General features: G+C 40.4%; 1 protein-coding gene across 5 annotated transcripts in view; it reads left to right on the top strand.

Annotated features, from left to right (window-relative positions):
* The window catches only part of CHCHD3 (coiled-coil-helix-coiled-coil-helix domain containing 3), a 149,855-nt gene that overhangs the window by 10,972 nt on the left and 120,363 nt on the right, over positions 1-18,520 (top strand). For all 5 annotated transcript variants that reach the window (XM_083813525.1, XM_083813526.1, XM_083813523.1 and 2 more), the window contains one exon: positions 15,171-15,255. In XM_083813525.1, the coding sequence (XP_083669651.1) occupies positions 15,171-15,255 (85 nt within the window). The remainder of the gene's footprint in view (positions 1-15,170; positions 15,256-18,520) is intronic.

Raw genomic sequence — 18,520 nt, forward strand, 5'->3', positions numbered from 1 at the left:
TCCTGCCATAGAACATCCTCTCCAGTTTGAGAGTAAAATGTGTTCTTATCCAAGTTCTCTCTCCACTGACTACAGCTGTCGCTAAAATGAAATGAGTGGGGACTGTTATGAGGGAAGAACATCTCCAAATAGTTCTAAACCAAGCCTCCAGTGAAGTGGTAAGAGACCATTTCCAATCACACGAAGTGGGAGGGGGTTCTGAGTGCATTTTTTTTTTCTTAGCATTACTTAAAAACACTGCTTGTTAGGTGTAACGTTACTCGGAGGTCTTGTTACCCTGCTGAAGTAATAAAACTTCGTGGGTTTAATAGATCATGCTACTTCGCTTTCCATCATGCTTTATATACAGGTTAGGGAATCTTCAGTGTGATATTAAAGAATGCTTTAGAGGCATGGTTTATCACATTAAGATGAAAAGAAAAGCTTTGTTTTATTCCTTCATCTTCAGGCTGCAACCGAGTGTTACTAAACCTCTTCATCACTTGTCAGATCAGACAGGTTAAGTATATTGTAAAGTGCTGCTTCTTGAAAGGTTTCTACCGCTTGTTTTTTTAGTTAAACAGGAGGTAACCACTCAGTCTTTTTTCTTTATGTTCCCTCCTACCTCGGGGAACCATTATGCACTTCCAGCTCCTGCTACGATTTTATTTTTTCCTGAGACTTTTGCGTTTTTGCATGCGTACCAAATTCCTCCATTTTAAATGATCTCATGTGCAGATCTACCAGTAAAGTTTGAGGAACACCAGCCTGGAAATCTCAGCTTTCAGGTATTACTACCTGTTGTTTGAAGCCTAAATTTAAAACCAGAGGCAGGACATTCTTCTCTTCGCCCTCGAGGTTTGTTGTGTGTCTGTTGCAACATCTGCGTATTTGTTGTAACACCTGACAGTGCTTCCTGAAGCCAGTTTATTGGATTCTCAATTTTAGCTTCATAACAACGTTTAATTTCCCCTGCTGTTAATCATCTAAAAAATAAGCATCTAGTCTAAGCTAGTCATTTAAACTAGGGGTGAGATATTGTGTTTCATCCAAGATAATTGGCTTTTTCTTCCTATTTTTCTTTCTGGTGAGAAGGGAACGGCTTAACTGAAGGGAAAGGACTCGCTTATCCCTGATGTTACCAAGTGGCATTGCTCAACAGGCAGAGATAGGACTGGATATTCTGAAATTTAAGCAGAAAAAGTAATATCTGCAGGAATCATTAGAATTATAAAGGCAGTGATTATTGTGTAAGAGTGGCTTAAGTGTGTAAGAATGGCTAAGTGTGTAACAATGCTAATCAGAAACTTAAGGAAACTGATTTTTGAAGAAGCAGCACTGGATGTTGCCATCGTGTCTCGTGGTCAGTTAAGTTTCGACTGAGGACCAACCTGGTTTTATGCCAGGCTTTTGAAGAGGGGGCTGAACACTGGCTCCTTTTAATCTTCACTGGCATTTGCAGAGGAGGGGAGAGAGCGATTTTGTCGAAGAAAAAGTGAGCCTCGTGTTCCTGGATTAATGGGAAGCATCTGCTGACCAGCTCTTCTTTGTCCTTAGGTTTTTCGTTTCTGACCTTTCGCCTGGCAGAACAGCCTTTTTACTTATTTTTCCTCCCCTCCAACTTTTATTAAACTCCTGCCCTGTCTTTCTGTGATCTGAGGAGCAACTAGCCCATGAGTTTGCTCTTTCATGCTGGGCTAACCAGTGCTTGGTGACCAATAAAGGCAGCTCCATCTAGAATGGGACCCCATCTGCTTTTTTTTTTTTTTGGCACTGCTGCTGTTCACTGCACCCTTCTGTAGGGTCTTGGTTTTTCTTCCAGCTAACAACTTCCTCCATTAAAAAGCTATCAGCGGTGGAGGCGGTACATCAATTTAGAGACCAGTCATTTAGAAAAGTTTTTTCTTGTTGCTGTATCTCATTAACACTGACATTTTTCATAATGAGTAGATTATGACTGCAAGAATTTTACACATTTCAGCATTTTTTCCTTTGCGATCGTTTCTGAATAATGAAAATAGTTATAAATGTCATGGCTTTGTCTTTAATTTTCATTTCGTATTACAAGCAGTGATGTGGTGCAAAGTATTGGGTTGAGAATACCTCAGCTCCCACATCTCAGAATTAACAATACCGTAGCTGTCTGATGGTTAAATATAAAGCCAGATTTGCTGAAGCTGGAGGAAGACACACTACAGTGCTTTGGAGGAAACTGGAAGGGAACTCAACAGAAACAAATCCTTGCTCCTGTGCACAACCTGAGCGTCCTCCATACCTTTGCAGTGCGTATACGTGAAACATCAGCTGTTTCTAATCTGGCTTCTTGTGCCCTCTCATTGATAGTACATGAAATAAGCGTTCTGTCACCTTTTTGTTATTAAAACTTGTGTTTCAGACTATTCTTCAGACTAAACATGCTGCCGTGTGGGATGTAGGAAGCTGGAAATGTTACCCTTGAGACCTAAGAAGGTACTTAGACGCTTGGTACTTGTGAGTCAGTGATTCTGATCTGTAGGACCTGGTTACAAATGCTGATTAAAGGTCCTCGTGCTTCGTATTTGGATTTGGATTCTTTCTAAATCCTAGTGATCTTCGTCAGATTCTAGCCTCCTCGTTCTAGTGACGAGACCGAGTGCTGTAGTTTGCATCTGAGCTGAATAAACAAATTCTGGAATTACTGTTTTCTTTACTCTGATACAAAACATCCTTGTATCAGCCTGGTGTAACTTGAATGAATCAACTGGAGATTAGGTTTGAGAGCACCACAACAGCTGTTAAAGATCCACTTATTTATCACTGCAGGCTTCTCTTTGTACCTAATTTTAAGTGAAGTGATTGCTTTCAGACTTCGTGCACAGTTTCAGCGCCCAAGTCATTGATAAATAAAATCATGACTCGATGTGGAGATGGTTCCACTTTTTTTTTTTTCTGTGTAGTAAGCTTCTGGAAAATTTTCCTGCTCTTTAAAGTTTAGTGATAAATGCTAGATTGCTTTAATTGCACAAAGCAGAAGTTTGGCATCTTGATTTATTTTTGCACGCGGCTCCAGCCACTGAGAAATTAGGTTAACTGGGTCAGCAGATGTATTGATGAATGATATCTCTGGGTGAAATGCTTTTCCTTTTTTTTTTTTTTTCCTCTCCTTTCATTAACCTTTACAGGTGAAGACCTACTTTTTCTGCAGTGTGATTGCCTTATGGCCACTTATGTAACTTGTTTTTATCCTCCCCCTTTCCCACAATAACTTTCAAGGTTGTGAACCAGTTTTATCCAAACTTGACAGGTAAACTTCTTGAGGGTGATTAACTTCTGTGCATGTTTTCTGAGCATTTACAAATGGGTGACAAGTGGTACTGTCAGAGTGTTTCCTGATAAGATGTCCTGATCAGCGTTATGTATTATAGATTGTCTTCACACTGCTGAACAGATTTGCAAAATGAAGATAACTACTTCTCTTTCCCACAAGCAGCACGTTGTGACTTCCTTTATTTGACCATTAAGCCTTTTGTTGTGCTTCTAGAAATTTCCTCAAGAGGACACGTTCAGGACAGATGCTTCTTAATGAGCGATGTTGATCTGTGGTACAGCTGCTACAGTGAAGATCTGTCTTATCAGCAAGCAGCCATACCTCACAAATAGTCTTTTTCTTTCACTAGTTTAATTATAGATTTCCCCCTGAATCCCACATCCCTTTCCTTCCTCCTTCCACCTTATCAGTGCTTTGAAATTTTTTTCCTTTATTCATCTTTTTTCTACTTTTTTCTTTTTCTTTTTTTTTTTTTTTTGAGGTCTTTAAAAATGTGTAGATGTAGAGCTTAATGACGTGGATTAATGGTGGGCATGGCAGTGCCAGGTTAAAGGCTACCAGATGATTTTAGAGGTCTTTTCCAACCTAACTGATTCTATGGTACTGTGATCTTTCATCCTGCATCTTGCTGGACTTCTTCTCTTGCCCCTTCCCTTCAAAAGGACCAGTCTCGGTGGCTGGGAAGGGTAACTCTGCTGGGTTCACCGCTGTGGAACCCTGTCTAGAAAAATTCAGAGCACCACTGGCAAGAAAGGAAAGATGTTTCGATGCTAGGGATGTGCTTGGAGATGAGGCTCAGAGATGACGCGGAACGGAGACTTCCTGATTCATAAAGAAAGGCAGAGCCAGGGAAATCCTGGGGAGTTGCAAGGCTGCAGAAAAGCCTCGGCATCAGTGAGCTGAATAAACAAATTTGTTTGTTTATTGTTTGTTTTTTTTTTTTTAATTGGGGTTGGGAGAGCGTGGGTAAAGATGAAGGGGGAAGATCCTCCTTTTTGGAAGGCCACAGAGTCTGGTGCTGCTCTTGGTGTGCTCTCTGATGCTCGGCTGTTGCACACATTTGAAATTCAGAAGCTGAAGGAAGAAACTGGGTGCAGGAAGCTGCCATTCTTCAAAACCAGCACTGGGGTGGGACAAACAAGCGGTTGCTTGCTCTGCTCTGTACCAAAATTCAAAGGTGACTTGTTAAATTTGGCATCTGGTGGTAGCGTTAGGTAACAGTAGCTGCAAGTTAGCGATGGATGCTCGTATCAGTGTGATCGTATCAGTACAAGAGGGTCACTTGGAACCAGTTTTATGGTACTGCTTACCATGTGGCCCCTCAGAAGTCTGGGGGAATCTGTGAATTACGACCTTATACAGGAGGGGAGGCCAAACTCTTCAATAACACTGCATCTGATGGGTCAATACAGGTGTGCTGATGGGCAGTCAGCGTGTGTGAAGCTTTGGACGAGCCACAGAATTCATCATCTTGGTTCAAACAGCATGGTGACATTAGAGAAGGCAGGGTTATTGTGTATATAAGAGGAGTAGAACCTAAATCCACAAGAAGCCATGGCATCGTTAGTTTCGTTGCTCATGGAAAGGAAAATGCTGTGGGTTTTAAATTTTGCAAACCGTAGGGAATTTCCTTCGGCATTTGGAGCTGTGATTGTGCAGCCAGATTTGGAAATAGCGTAAGCAATAGCGAAGCGGTCGGAGGTCAGAAGGCTGATGAAGCGTCATCGTCATGGAGTTGTATCCGCCAGCAAATATCGGTCTGTGGTTATCTTTCGTTTTGTTTGTTTGCCTTGTCCTCTTTCTCCTGATTGCTTGTTCAGATTGGTTTGGTTTGGAATCTCTTTGTGGCTGTTACAAAAAGCCGGACTATGTTACAGGGCGCGTTAAGATCTTTGAAAGTTATCAATACATGAGTATGAATGGAACACAAAAATACAGGGAACGTGTCAAATTTAGGTTGGAAAGCTAAGTGAATCTAAATTTGTATCTTGCAGGCATTTATTTGAAGAAGAAAAATTTGGTTTCTTATTAATATATATAGTCACTTGTGCTGTGTATATGGGATGCACAACAGAAAATAATATTAGGCTTTCTTTATCCCCTTACGTATCCATGCTAACTCATCCTGTTCACTCACTAAGAGTCATCACTTAACCTTGTTTTGGCAGCAGTGCCCATTCCCAGCACTTTGACCCACGTAGATATAAAAACAGGGGCTCCTCTGCCTCACAAACAGCTGGCACGTGGACGTTTGACAATAAAATCCCGTACCTGGAGCTGCGGGGAACTGCTGTTCCACCAGCGGAGAGGAACATGAAATATTCTCAACAGCGGGCTTTTTGTCTGAGTGATGAGCGGCTTTGTGAATCTTGTTGAGAGCTAGGGCAATCCAGAGCTGGAATTGGGGAAAATTGACTTTGCAGTGCCACGGAGAGCGGGCAGTCACGGCTGGAGAGTCTTCCTAAAGGTGATGGCAGTAGATGGACCGAGCATCAAACTTTGCTATTTGTGTAGCCTTGTCGATACAGAGAGTCCTATTTTGCAGAGTTGCCCTGTGCAGTAGTCTAACTAATCCTTTGCAATTAGTGGTGGCTTCTAAATATAAAACTAAAGAATTGTTTCAGTTTAGAAACCTTTTTGACTGTTACACATTAGAAATAACTGATAGTGCACTGTCCCAGGTACAGGTAGAAGTTGCTTACTGAAGTACACACAGTGAAATAATTTTTTAATAGCAGGTGTTTTATTTCCCCAGCCTGCCCAAGTGAGAATTCAGATGAGGCCGACTCTCACAGCTTCTATATCACGGACTTGATTGCATCTTATTACTTCTATGAAGTGAGATATTTTTTTTAAATATAAGTTCCTTTGACATTGTGTGGATTCTGTACCACTTAAGCCATAATTTTCTAGTTTATTCTGTATGATAACAGAAATTATAGGTTCTGTTGTGCAAGTTTTGTAATATTAGAGGTATATTGAGACAACACTGAATTTTACTGAAGAGGATCAGAATATCTTCAAGACAAGGAATTTGTTATGTCAAAAGGATACATGTTTTTACAAATAATTCAAAGTTTGTTTAGGAAAACTGTAAGCACAAACAACATCCGCTGACAGATTTTTTTGGGATTCACTATACTGCATTGAAATTCTTGTAGCACATACATATATATACATATAGCACATACATATACATGTATACACACAGATATTCCTATATATATATATTTGAAATATCACGAAGTCTGATCGAAGAGCTGCAGCACCACAGTTTTAACCGTGCTATAAGCACATCCGTCTGTTCTGCCATCACGATCATTGCCGCTCAGTCTGAGCTGAGTTTGGGGAGGATTCAAGGAGTTTTCTGTGCGATGTGAAACCCCAGGTGGAGAACCAGACACGCATCTCGTGGTGGAAGAGCTCTTGCTCCTGCTGCCCCGCCGGCAGCGAGAAGGGTGCTGCGTGTGCAGGCTGCGCGCCGCCGCACGATAGCCCACTTTCCTGTGCTCAATTTCTCCTCTGTGTGTCGGTTGAAAGATCTAATTTTTGCCTCGGGATTTTGTGATTTTAAATTTCTGGCTTTCTGTGGTTTCGATACATCCATTTTTGATTTGATTTTTCACTTGGTTTATTAGAAAGCAACCCTGAACCTGTTGGAAGTAATGGAAATTTTCGTCTTTTTTTCTCCATTACAGAATGAATCTCGGGAATGAGTTATTGTTAAATAAAGCTGTTAAGCACAGGCAGGTAGGGCCCAATTCAAAGAAATGTGAGGCAAAGCCTGGTTATCCCCCTCCCTCCTGTTTTTCCAGACTCCCTTTATAAGTCCGTATTAATTCAGTGTTGGGATTCTCTGCTGAAGTTACAGCAGTAGTGGGATACTGAGGAGAGGATGTTCCAAATATAATATAGCTAACTTTGCTTTCTTATTTCTAGCTCGTGTACCAGCTTATTGTTAACTTAAATTACTATAAATTGATTGATATCCACATTTACATTGTAAAATAGATACTGTAATATATGCAAGAGCACCTTTGGAAAGTAAAATATTAAATAATTTTAAATTATGCACACTTAATTGCATTGTTTTTGTATTTCATTATCCGATGAGCTTGCTTAAGTATCGCTGCACATTACCAATATTTACCGGTTAATACCAAATCCTGTCCTTGGAGGCGCGCTGTGTGTTCAGACCGAATCCGTGACTGCTGGAAGCGGCTGTAAATCTGAACTGAAGTGGAGGAGTCGCTCTCTGTGCCCCTAGTTAAAGTCGTGTGAGGCTGAGAATTTATGCGTAAGGGTGCTGTTGGAAAAAAGAAATCATAAATAAAAGAAAAATCAGGTCAAGTGGTGACCGTACGCTGCTCCGTGGCTGATACTACGCGTTTCCTAAATGTTTTATTAAGGTCGCCCACCGAAGCGATGGCTCCTGCACCCTTCCCGCCTCGGTTCTTGTTCCTGGCAGTTCACCTGGGCACACACCAGCGGCTTCCCAAGGGCCTCGCAGGGATTCCTTTGTTGGGGAGGAAACAGACACTCTGTTCCTTAAGGCAAATGATTTATTTCTGCAGGTTTTCTAGCCCTGGTGAAACGAAGGGATGGTTGTGTGTTGTCCCCCCCCTCCCCATGTAAGGCTAATTTGTACAATTATGGGGTTAAAGACTGGATACAGCAGTGTTGGAAAACCATTAATTTTTTAAGAAAGCGTCGTATGATGGGAATACTAATGCACTAACTGTTTACAGCACTTCCTTATTTCCTCTTGTGTGCTGCCACCGGCAAATGCAGGCTCTTGCAAAAATAATAATAACTAAACATACTTTTTTTTTCTTTAAACATTGCCATTGTTGTAGCACCAAATTTAAGCACACTAAATAGATTTGCTGCTGCTTTAATCAGCGTGGAAATCCTACAGGCTGGTTTTAAAACCAGCAGTCTTTCTATTTTCTTTAGTGTACAATGAATATTTGTATGGCTTTCTTAACAACTTACGTTTTTAGGAGTCCGAGATAAGAGTTCCTTGACAGCATCACTGACGCCCAAACCAAGTGGAAGTGGATAATTCGGCCCCAATTTCACACTTGTAAGAAATGGACAGCTCTGATGGGCTGATGCTTCTGGGCACACACGGGTAGCGCGTGGAGGTGGAGCTGCCTCACACCAGTTCACCGGTGCTCTGCAACCTGGGCCAAAGCTCCCGAGACAACTTCGAGAGTGCCGGTAAAGGAAGCGATATTTTCTTATTGTTTAATTGCACAAGGAATCCAGTACGTACTCTTCTTTTTTTTTGTCTGGTCCAGCAAAAATTGTTGTATGCTCCTCGAGTGCCTGCTTATGGCTCCCCTTTCGAAGTGGAGTCACGGATTCAATATTTCATCTTTGCCGTTCAGCTTAAATCCCTGCTGTTGATACCAAAGGTTTTTGTTTGGAATTTAGATGTGGCCCAAACTGGCGTGTTTATTAAGTGGAAAGAATAATTTGAGGGTGTGTGCATAGTGTAGTACTTGCACATTATGAATTTGATGGGAGCGTGAGTGGGAAGATATTTTTTAACTGTGAAAGACTCAAATTTATAACCCCATATCTTGATGCTGTGAGCCTACCAGGTTGCTACTGGTTGCAGTTGTCCTGCCGGTTCCCGAGGCAGACGATGGGGCTGGAGGGAGCCCCGAGGTGCGTGGCCCCAAGGGTTGGCGTTCCTACTGAGGGAATTGCCTCGTTGGGTCAGATCGATGGCTTGCGGGGCCTGATGCGCTCTCTGTTCTCAATACCAGATGCTAGAGGTAAATGCAAGAAACTCTGTAGTAATTGGGGAATGGTTTTTCTAGGGGAAAAAAATTTTGCTGTCTGTGGCAGTGGTTGGTACATGCATGTCCTCCCACTCCACTTTGTGTACTTTGTAGCCTGTGGTGCTCTTTAGTCTTTTGATTTTACTTTTTACCCTTGATTTTACTTGTTTTTGGCTTCAAGAATCGTGGAATGATTGAGGAAAGTGGTGTCCGTGGTGCATTTCAAATAATCCAAATAAAATCTTCTAAATGCTGCCCTGTCAGCTTTGCTGTATGGACGTATTTTTTTGTAAAAGCAAATATTTCTCTCTGTAAGGAGGCCACTCGAATGACCTGGAGGACATCTGTATGATTTCGTTCTCGGCTTTGAGAACTTGCTCTCTGACGGACGTCCTGTTCTCTGCCTAACTTTTTGTTTTTAGCAGAGCTGAATGAAACAACAGCAGACCTGGTTACTTTCCTCTTTATGTAAATTCATTCTCTGAATATTGTTTAGCTAAGTATTGCCTAAAAAACGTTTGATTATATCAAACCTAAGTGTCTCTTTGGTAATAACTTAATGCACCTGCCCTTTCAAGAGGGATTGGTTAAGGTGCCTCCTAGTAAATGCTGTTTCCATTAATGATATTTGGCAATCCAAAGACTAATGAGCGGGCTCCCAGCTCTGCAGGCTCGAGGCTATTTCATTAATTTGTCCATACCTTATTTCTCGTTTCTCAAGCTAAACCTTTTGAGGCTGCAGGTGTCTGCTTTACCTAACGTATGTTGTTGTTAGCTTTGGGTGCTCTGTTGCCATCATTTCAGTAATTTGCTGAATGTTTTTTTCGATAAAGCAGCTGCTTCAGAGTGAGAACAAGTTCCGGATTTACATCTTGCGACTAGCGTGGACAGCAAGGGCAAAGGAAATTGGAGAAAATACGATCAAAGTAGCTGAATTGCATACATCCTTATGTGCCAACCCGCAGTAGATATAGGAGATATGGTTGTTGTTTTCTTCTCAAGAATTGTCACTGTCACAAAGGTCTTGGCTTTGCATCCATCCTGCTGGTGTTTGGCTTTTGCGTGTTCCACGATGAAGCACGGGTTGCATCTCTGAAACCTCCACGGCTGTTGGTGACTGCTGAAGCTCTCCCGTACCCCTAATTCCTCGGTCCTCATTGCTTTCTCCCGTGATTATTCAAAGTCTTTTGGACCCTGGAAAACATATCAGCTGTATGCTTTCTTTTTCATCTGATTCTGAAGGATCAATACTGAGGGTTAAGTAAATGGCTTTGCACGCTCTTTTGTTTGTTTGTTTTGTTTTTTTTTTTTTTTAAGCAAATGCATTAGTATTTATAGTGTGGATTACAAAAAACAGTTTCTGTATATGAATGGTTTCCCAAACCATTTAGATAGGTTTTGTGGCCTTAAAAAAAATAAATACAAAAAATCTGAGTGTCTTCCTCGCCTGAAAAGGCATTGAAATACAGCAGTGTGGAGGGTGCTGTCACACTTGTGTAACTGCTGGTCTGATCTGTGCTCTTTTCAAACTAAAACCCTGTTCCAGCGCAATGTGCACTCACACACTTTCCCTCCTGTTGTCTCCGTACCCATCTGAAGGTACGAAGTCAACTGGAACGATGTGATAGAAAATGTGAGTAACCGTGCCACAGCTTTTATTTTGGAAGTTGCCTCCACTTCCCATTGGGCTTGCCTAGAGTTTTTTGGCCATTAGGTAGGTATTGGATGTAATCTGTAGCTTCTTAAGATTTCTTAAAGCTTTGTTTAAAATGTTAAAGCAGCTGAATGTGTGTGTGGGGGTGTTACTTACCCAAATATACATATGAGTATGTCCTTGGAGTAAATGGAAATGGTTTAAATAAAAACTGGTTAACTTACCTGTACCTGTATTAAAGTTACATTTTCTACAAGAAGGGTAGGAAATGCCTTGTGCATTTGTGCTGTAACATTAGACATAAATATCCGTATCTTGTATCTTTCAAGCCTTTCCAGAAGAGTAGGTGGACGTGGAGGAAAGGTCACGTTCCTCCTCCTGCCGGCCGTCCAAATGGCAAAGTGTCCTTGTCTGCTGACACTCAGGCCTTGGTCTGTCAAGCTCCAGGCAAGAGCTTTGGGTATTTTTTTATTTTATTTTTTTTAAACAGGTATTCTGTGTCTGTGGTGGTGTTAAAGGAACAGTTTGGTCAGTCCTTTGAGCAGCATGTGACCTGCTGCTAGATCCGGAGCTAGGTGTGAGCCGGGTAAGGAGCCTATTGGCAATGCAGTCGGTGGCCCTCGATTTCCATTCTCCTGCAGAGAACGCTGCTTATCAGACACCTATCAAGGTGCAGATGCTAAGAGGACAGAGTTATTTCTGGCCACAGCTCTGCCGCTTTTGGAGTGTAGTTGCCATTACTGACCATCTATCTAAATTGTCTTGTGACGTGAACCGTGCATTAACACATTCAGACTTGGGGAAAAGGTAGAGCTGCATTTTATGCTCTAAGAAAGCCTAAGAAAGGGCTGGGGTGCAAGTGTGGCCTTCCTCAGTGCAGTTGTCTGAAAATCTTCCAAGTTTCTCTGCTCTGGGATGAGCTTCAAATGAGCTTGACGCTGATTTACAGGATCCTGAAGAACTTTTAAAATCCTTAGAGGGGTTGTGGGAACGGCTAAGTAATGTTTGGCAGCTGCCGCGTGCTTATTGTTTCCCGATCGCACTTATTCCTGCAGTCATCCACCCACCAGGTTCTGATATTCTCTAGTAGTTTAATTGTCAGCTGTTTTTAACGCCCTGTTGTCTGAGCAGAGTTTGTCATCACAGGGAAATGCTATTGGGTTTTACCTGGAACAGTTCCATTTTTTTCCGATCCTCTTTCTAATAAATTAACTTTCCTCATTTTAAATGCTTCTTCCCCCAGAACAAACCCCTCCTACTTATAGAACTGCAATTTTTTACTGAAACATCATAAACTTCCCATCTGGGAGCTACCTAATTATATCCTACAATAATTCTATTGAATGATCTATAGCTCCACTTTTATTCCCTATTAGTATCTGCCTGATCGATGGCTAACCTAATCGATTGTTAAGGTCAAACGTCTTTATCGGCTGATGCCCAAATCTCTTCTTATTATGACTTAAAAGACCATTCTCTGCTCTGTTAAACTTCTTGTATTTGTTTTTGCACGGCAGAATAATAAAACTCAAGGTACAATTGCTGGTGAACGATATCCTTACGCAACATTTCGTCTGTTCTCAGGTGCAGTATTAAAAGGACGTGAAATATTGAGGTATCTGGGTTGAGCGGAGCGGCAGTAAGAAACACTTGATCATTGCTTTTCAGATTTGTTCTGTGAATAAGGTAGCCGTGATGTGAAATAAATTCCTTGCTTTTATGACAGCTTAATCATTTCTAAGGGTACAAATGCAGAACCTTAACAGCTTTCATTTTGGCTTGTGATGCTTACTGAGGTGTGGGGGAGATTAATGTGTGCTGCCGCATAAAGCCGGGATCCTTGTGCTTGCCTGGTATTTTGCTAAACTTTTTGTCTCCTTTGACAAGGGAGTTGACTGTGGCTATCTGATCCTTGTTTGGGAACATACAGGTGTGATACAACAGCTCAGTGTCTGTGCAAACGGAGGGTGTGAGCGTATCCTCGTGTAGCCTCGGATCCGAAAATGGTGGAAGAGTGGTGGCAGTAAGAAGAGAATCCCAATAAAATGAGTACTTGCTTTTTTTTCCTCCGGGGTTTGTGGTAGCAGTCTGTTAGAAGATCCATGTTTACCCCTGGATTTTCACGCATGCAAGTCTGATTGCAGACTGGCTTCTCACTTGCCGCTCACAAGTGTCCCCTCACCCTTTCCCAGTGCAGCTCCCTCCTCCGAGCATGTGCTGCGTCTGGCAGGGTGGCTGTCGATTCGTCCTGCTTTCCTTAAGATGCCTCTAACTGAATTAGTTGCCCAAGATTCCCTTACAGCCGATGGAGCCGCTTCATTCATTCATAAAGCTCGCTGTTATAAAAGTCTACTTTAGATGAGAAGAATTGCACACCAGGCTCTATTTAAAGGGAAGGGGCTAATGATGTTGGATGGGTAACTTTTGCAGATAAAGCCAGCTCCTGGGGACCAGGTCACTGAGCTACGTGGCTGTTTGTCATTGGCTTTTTTGTGCATCTCCTTGTTTTATAAAATCAGATTGCTGCCGAATGCGAAATGATTAGCTGGCCCCACAGAGGGGATACAGGAGTGGGAGACGGCCCCGCTTTGTGGTGTGGTCATTAGACACCTTCTAAAGCACTTCTTTAGATGAAAAGTTGTCCCCCCCCAAAACCGAACAGCGAAGTTGTCTCTGTGAAATGAGGCACCAGCTTGGTGATGGGGGCACTGGAGCATTTACGGCACAGGGGCTCAAACCTGCCCATCCCAGGAGGTTAAAATCCCGATGTTCCACTTCTGGGCAAGAGCTTTAAGTATTAGCTTGCAACGGAAGAGGAGAGGCAGTCTCATTCTCCTTGGCCCCGCTTTCTGGCTGCCGACAACTGAATGCCACCTCGGTGCCCAGACAATACAAATGCAACCTGTAAGCGGAGTGCTTTGCTAACTGCTTGCTGTCTCGCTGCTCGTCTTACGCTGTCTTAAAATGACGTTGTTGCTTTTTCCCTACCAAAGCAAGTGGTTTTGTTCCTGCTTCTGAGGACAGATGAGAGAGTTGTATCACCTTTGTGAGTTTAACATCTATACCCTACCGAAATGATGGGCATTTTGGAGTGAGATTGCCCATCTTGTAGCTCTGTGGTTCTATGAGTGGAACTGGAACCAGATGCTTTGCAAAAATAATGAAGTCATCCTTGTGCCTGTACTGGAATACAAGAGGATGGCAGAGTTAGAGGTGTAGGTGACCTGGTATTCCGGAGATTTAAGATTAAGGTTTATATTGGTAAGAAACCTGGATACAATTTGATTTCTAATCTTGTTCTACAGCTCTACTGTATAGGAGGAGAAGAAAACAACTACAGGAGAAGTCACTCTTATTTGATGCTACAAGTTGGCATTTTATGCAAAGTTAGCAGCTGTTCTACCCAAAGTTTGTGTAGCTTCTACCAATCAAACACATTTTCCCAACATGGATGATATAGTTCTTCATTAGTGAGTAACTGGGATTCTGTCTGTTTTACTTCTGCTAGGTACGTGTCAGGTTGCGTTTGGATGGAGATAAAATGTAGGAAACCATTTCCGAAGTGTGCATTTGGTTTTTTTTTTTTTTGTTTGTCTTGGCTGCCACAACCTTTCAGTGTGGTTTCATCTGGAAGTCCAGTGAAACTTGCATGACTGAGAGCTTAAATATCGAAGAGTTACGTGTTCGTAAACAAAATCCTTGTGGAAGGCTTTTGGTAGTCTTGGGTATCTTTCAAGCTTCTAAAACTTAGTGGATCTCCTTACTACCTTTCTACCTTTGCGTGGGAAAGTTTCTTCATAGACTTGAAGAAGTTGCTTACCTGCTTAAGTCAGTCCTTAACCAGCCTTCTAACTAATTCATCTGATGGAGTCTAAATGAAGAAAATGTATTTTCCGTGTCTGCCAGCTTAGATGAAATTAGGAGAAATTTAGGTTAAAGCTTTTTCCAACAATAGAAACTAAAATATCAATATCTAGGATGTTGTAAATGCTCTGTTGGGTGGAATATGCATGTGAAAGTACTTGATTCATTACATGGGAAGATGTTTCCCTGGTTCCATACGAATAAAAGCCACCGGTTCAATTTTACTCTTTAGGTCTAAGATTTTTTAGTTACCCCAGATTTTACTTTATAGCAGCATATTTCTTAAGAAAAATGTATTTAATTTAACATTTAATGTATGGTGCTGTATGTTTTTTTTTAAATTTTTCATAAGGTACTGTTAATTGAAATGTTGTTTAATAAGGGTAATTTTTAAAAGCTTTCTAGTGTTGTATATTAAAATTTGAAAGGTGGTTAAACCACAAGAAAATGCTCTAACTGCTTTATAGGAGAAAAAGAAAATAAATAAAATGGTGCACTGTATTCTGCTGTTGTTTCTGTAATAGGAATATATTGTGTTCTGTTAACACTTCATTTAATTTTCTTTTAATTGTAGTTAATGATGAAGAACTAAAGAAAAGAATAGCTGAAGAATTGGCGTTAGAACGAGCCAGGAGAGACTCGGAAGCTCAAAAGAGGAGGTTTGTTTGTTAATAACAGTATTTAAAACAAACATGTACTTAAAGCTTTTATGACTACTCTTTATCCATTTATTATAAGCAGTTGAATTCTGTGCCTCAGGACAAAACAGTTGGGAAGACCTGTAGGCTATATTGCTGATTTTGATAGTAAATATATGTTAAAATCAACATATTTTAAAAATACATGTTAAAATAACTGACGTTCCCCTGTAAAAGCTGATATAAAATGCTGATCTGAATCCCTTTTGACCTTATGAACTGGACTTTTTTCTTCCTCAGTCTTTTAAGCTCAATTTTCATTGATTTCTCTTGAGTCCAAAAAGTCACTTTGCTATGTAGAGATAGAAATAGCTCGGGAGCGTTGTAGAGGTGGGTCACTTACAACCCCTCTGTTTTATCAAAAGGTAAATTTTAACAGCAGTAGAAATAGTAATTCCTGTTACATCTGTACATTTTAGATATTTCTCTGTGCTGCAGTGTTTTCAACTGCTTTAATACTCAATATCGCTTAGTGCTTTGAAGATACAAAGCGTGGTAATAAAACAGTTTATTAGCAGAAAACCTTTTTGGTATCATTCTTGTATATCAATACTTTTTTATGCGTGTTTTTTCAGAGCGTAGTTATTGCGAAAGAATCATGCAGAATGCAGCTGCAGAGCTTGGATGCAGCATTTTAAAAATATTCTCTGTGACATTGTATGGTACTGTGTTATCATTGGCAATTACAAAGTTCCTGTTTGAATTTGACTTCCTTTGGCTGGACAGTGAACTTGGTGGGCTGGTGTGGTAATTCATACGTTCTTTTAGCACTTTTCCTATAAAGGTAATATAACACGTAGGATATAAATATTCACCTACACATTGGCCTGCCCTCTGAGAATGGGAAGAAAGGCTCATTATGATGGATTTTAAAAATTAGAATGTAATTAGTGCTGCTCAAACTGTCTGCGTATAGATCAGTTGTTTCCTACACATCATTATATTATTATTTAATTGTGTTAGGTTGATGGAGTATATAATTAGATAGGACTATATAAATGTCCCAGAAAATGAGTCAGGCTTTTTTAAAATCAGCAATAAAGGAAATCAATGGGATAGTGAAATCTGTCCTCTTTTGAACTGGGCTTTGACAGGGAAACTTGTGTTGTATCCGAACTGAATGTCGACTGCTCAGATTTCATCTAAACACGTTTACAATGTGGAATTATTTGTTTTGTAACTTCACTGTTTTGTCACTTGACACTTTAAATTAATTTAAATTAATAATTCCGTAACTTGGTTTTCATTGGATGTACATTGGTCTACAAAAGGAAGGAAGCAGGTTGACTTGTCGTACACTTGATCTTCTATTTTGTTGTGACTTTGTTGGCTAAGGAAGATGTTACATATGAAAAGGATCGTGTAAAATCTTCCTGTTGTCCTAAAATTAGTTTGAAGAATCTGTGCTTTTGAAATACAAACTATCAAAATAAATTTAAAATAAAAATACCAACAATAAAATGACAAAAAGTTTTGTTAGCAGCTTTCAAATCATTTCTAGTTTTGATTTTTAGAAATAACTTCACTTTCTACACAGTATACATAATTAAAAATATGCTTTAGCTGGAACGTAGAGTCTCTTTTCATGTTGGATAAAACAGTTTTAAAAGACGCAGATGTTTACTTACCTATTACTTGGTGTTTTAAAGGTTGAATTCTGTTTGAGGTTTGTGTTTTAAAAGCATTTGAGAAGCACTGCAGCTCCTGCAGACCGTGTTGTTCTGAGAAGGAAGCGAGTGCTGCTCTGTCGACCACTTTAAGAACAGATTTATGTTTTTCAGGATCAGAAATATACCGACCCCCTCCTGTTTTCTTCCAGTTCAGAAAGCAGTCTCTCCGTAATTCAGGCGCATGAGGAATGTCTGTGCAATGTTCCTCTTAAAGTCAGGATCCATGCTTTTAGGCCTGCAATTTTCTGTACAACTTCATGTCTCAGTCTTGTGGATGCTCATGTACTTTTAGAGTCAGTATAATTTGTCATCATTACTGGACTTCAGTTTTGAAGCAAACACTCAAGAGCTAGGTGCATGTTGTTCAGGTAAGATGTTTTGTATCTTGCATGTCTGCCCAATGCAGAGTACTCTAGGTAATATAAACAAGACAAGGGAAAAAGACTACTTTAAACTGTAGTTATTTGTAGAAAGCATGCAAGCATATTGATGCAGTGTTGGAAAACAGAACAAAATCCAAGTTCTCAGCTATACTGTGCTTAAAACATGTATCAGAATAAAACTATTAACAGAGAACAGTTGATAGCATTTATATGTCAATAGTTACACATGAAAAAAGGAAGTAAACGTAGGTTCCATAACCTATATGGAGGATGCAGTGTACAAATGCACCGGTGTTGTTTAAGGCTGGCTGGACTGGGGAGTGGCGGTGTCCCATATCCGTGTTGATAGCATCTTGTAGAACTGTAATTCACAAGCTCTCTGGGTTTATATTTCAGGCCCTTTGATAGGGAAATGAGGATAATGAAGTCTGACCCCTGAACCTTGACAAGAGATTCGTAACTTTTATCTGGGTAAAACCAAGTCAGAGTGCTCTACTTGTAGCTGAAGACTAGACCTTGCACTTCTGATCTGTTAAAAATGCAATTTGCTGACCTACTGCTTTTCTTTGTTGACTGTCTTTTAAATCACTTACTGATGATATGTGACACTGAGATCCATAATTAAAGCTTTTGTGGTTCTGCATCCATTTATGAATTTTTTACCAAAGATGGTGCATTTTGAATGTTTATGTTTTCATTCCTTTCTTGAAAACTTTTTTTCTTATCATTAAGTGTAAAGACATTTAAGCATAAATATCTGAAACTTGCAACTGTTTGTCGTCTGATTGCAACTGCCTAATGGCTAATTTCAATACTGTTTGTATGCAGAGTATGACCACGTTTTGATCTGATTGCAAAGTATGTTCTACTCATTTAAGGAAGAATTTTGTAACTTTAACTTTCTTTATAATTTATTTATTCACACATACATATATAGTAAGAGTACTTCAGCTCTACTTTATAAAGTTAAGATCTGTCCTTATTTCTGGGATTAGAACCGAAGGCTGACTGTTCAGCTTGCATTATTGGTGGCATTAAAATACATTCATAATACATCAATTCCACAGTTCTTGTTCAAGGGGACTTTGAATAATAATAATTTAGACCCAACTTTAGACTGTGTGCCTAAATGGCCTGCCCACTGATCTTTCAGGTATTTGAGAATGCTGCTTC

The sequence above is a fragment of the Anser anser genome (genome assembly GCF_964211835.1).
Source record: "Anser anser genome assembly, chromosome: 1".
Classification (NCBI taxonomy): domain Eukaryota; kingdom Metazoa; phylum Chordata; class Aves; order Anseriformes; family Anatidae; genus Anser; species Anser anser.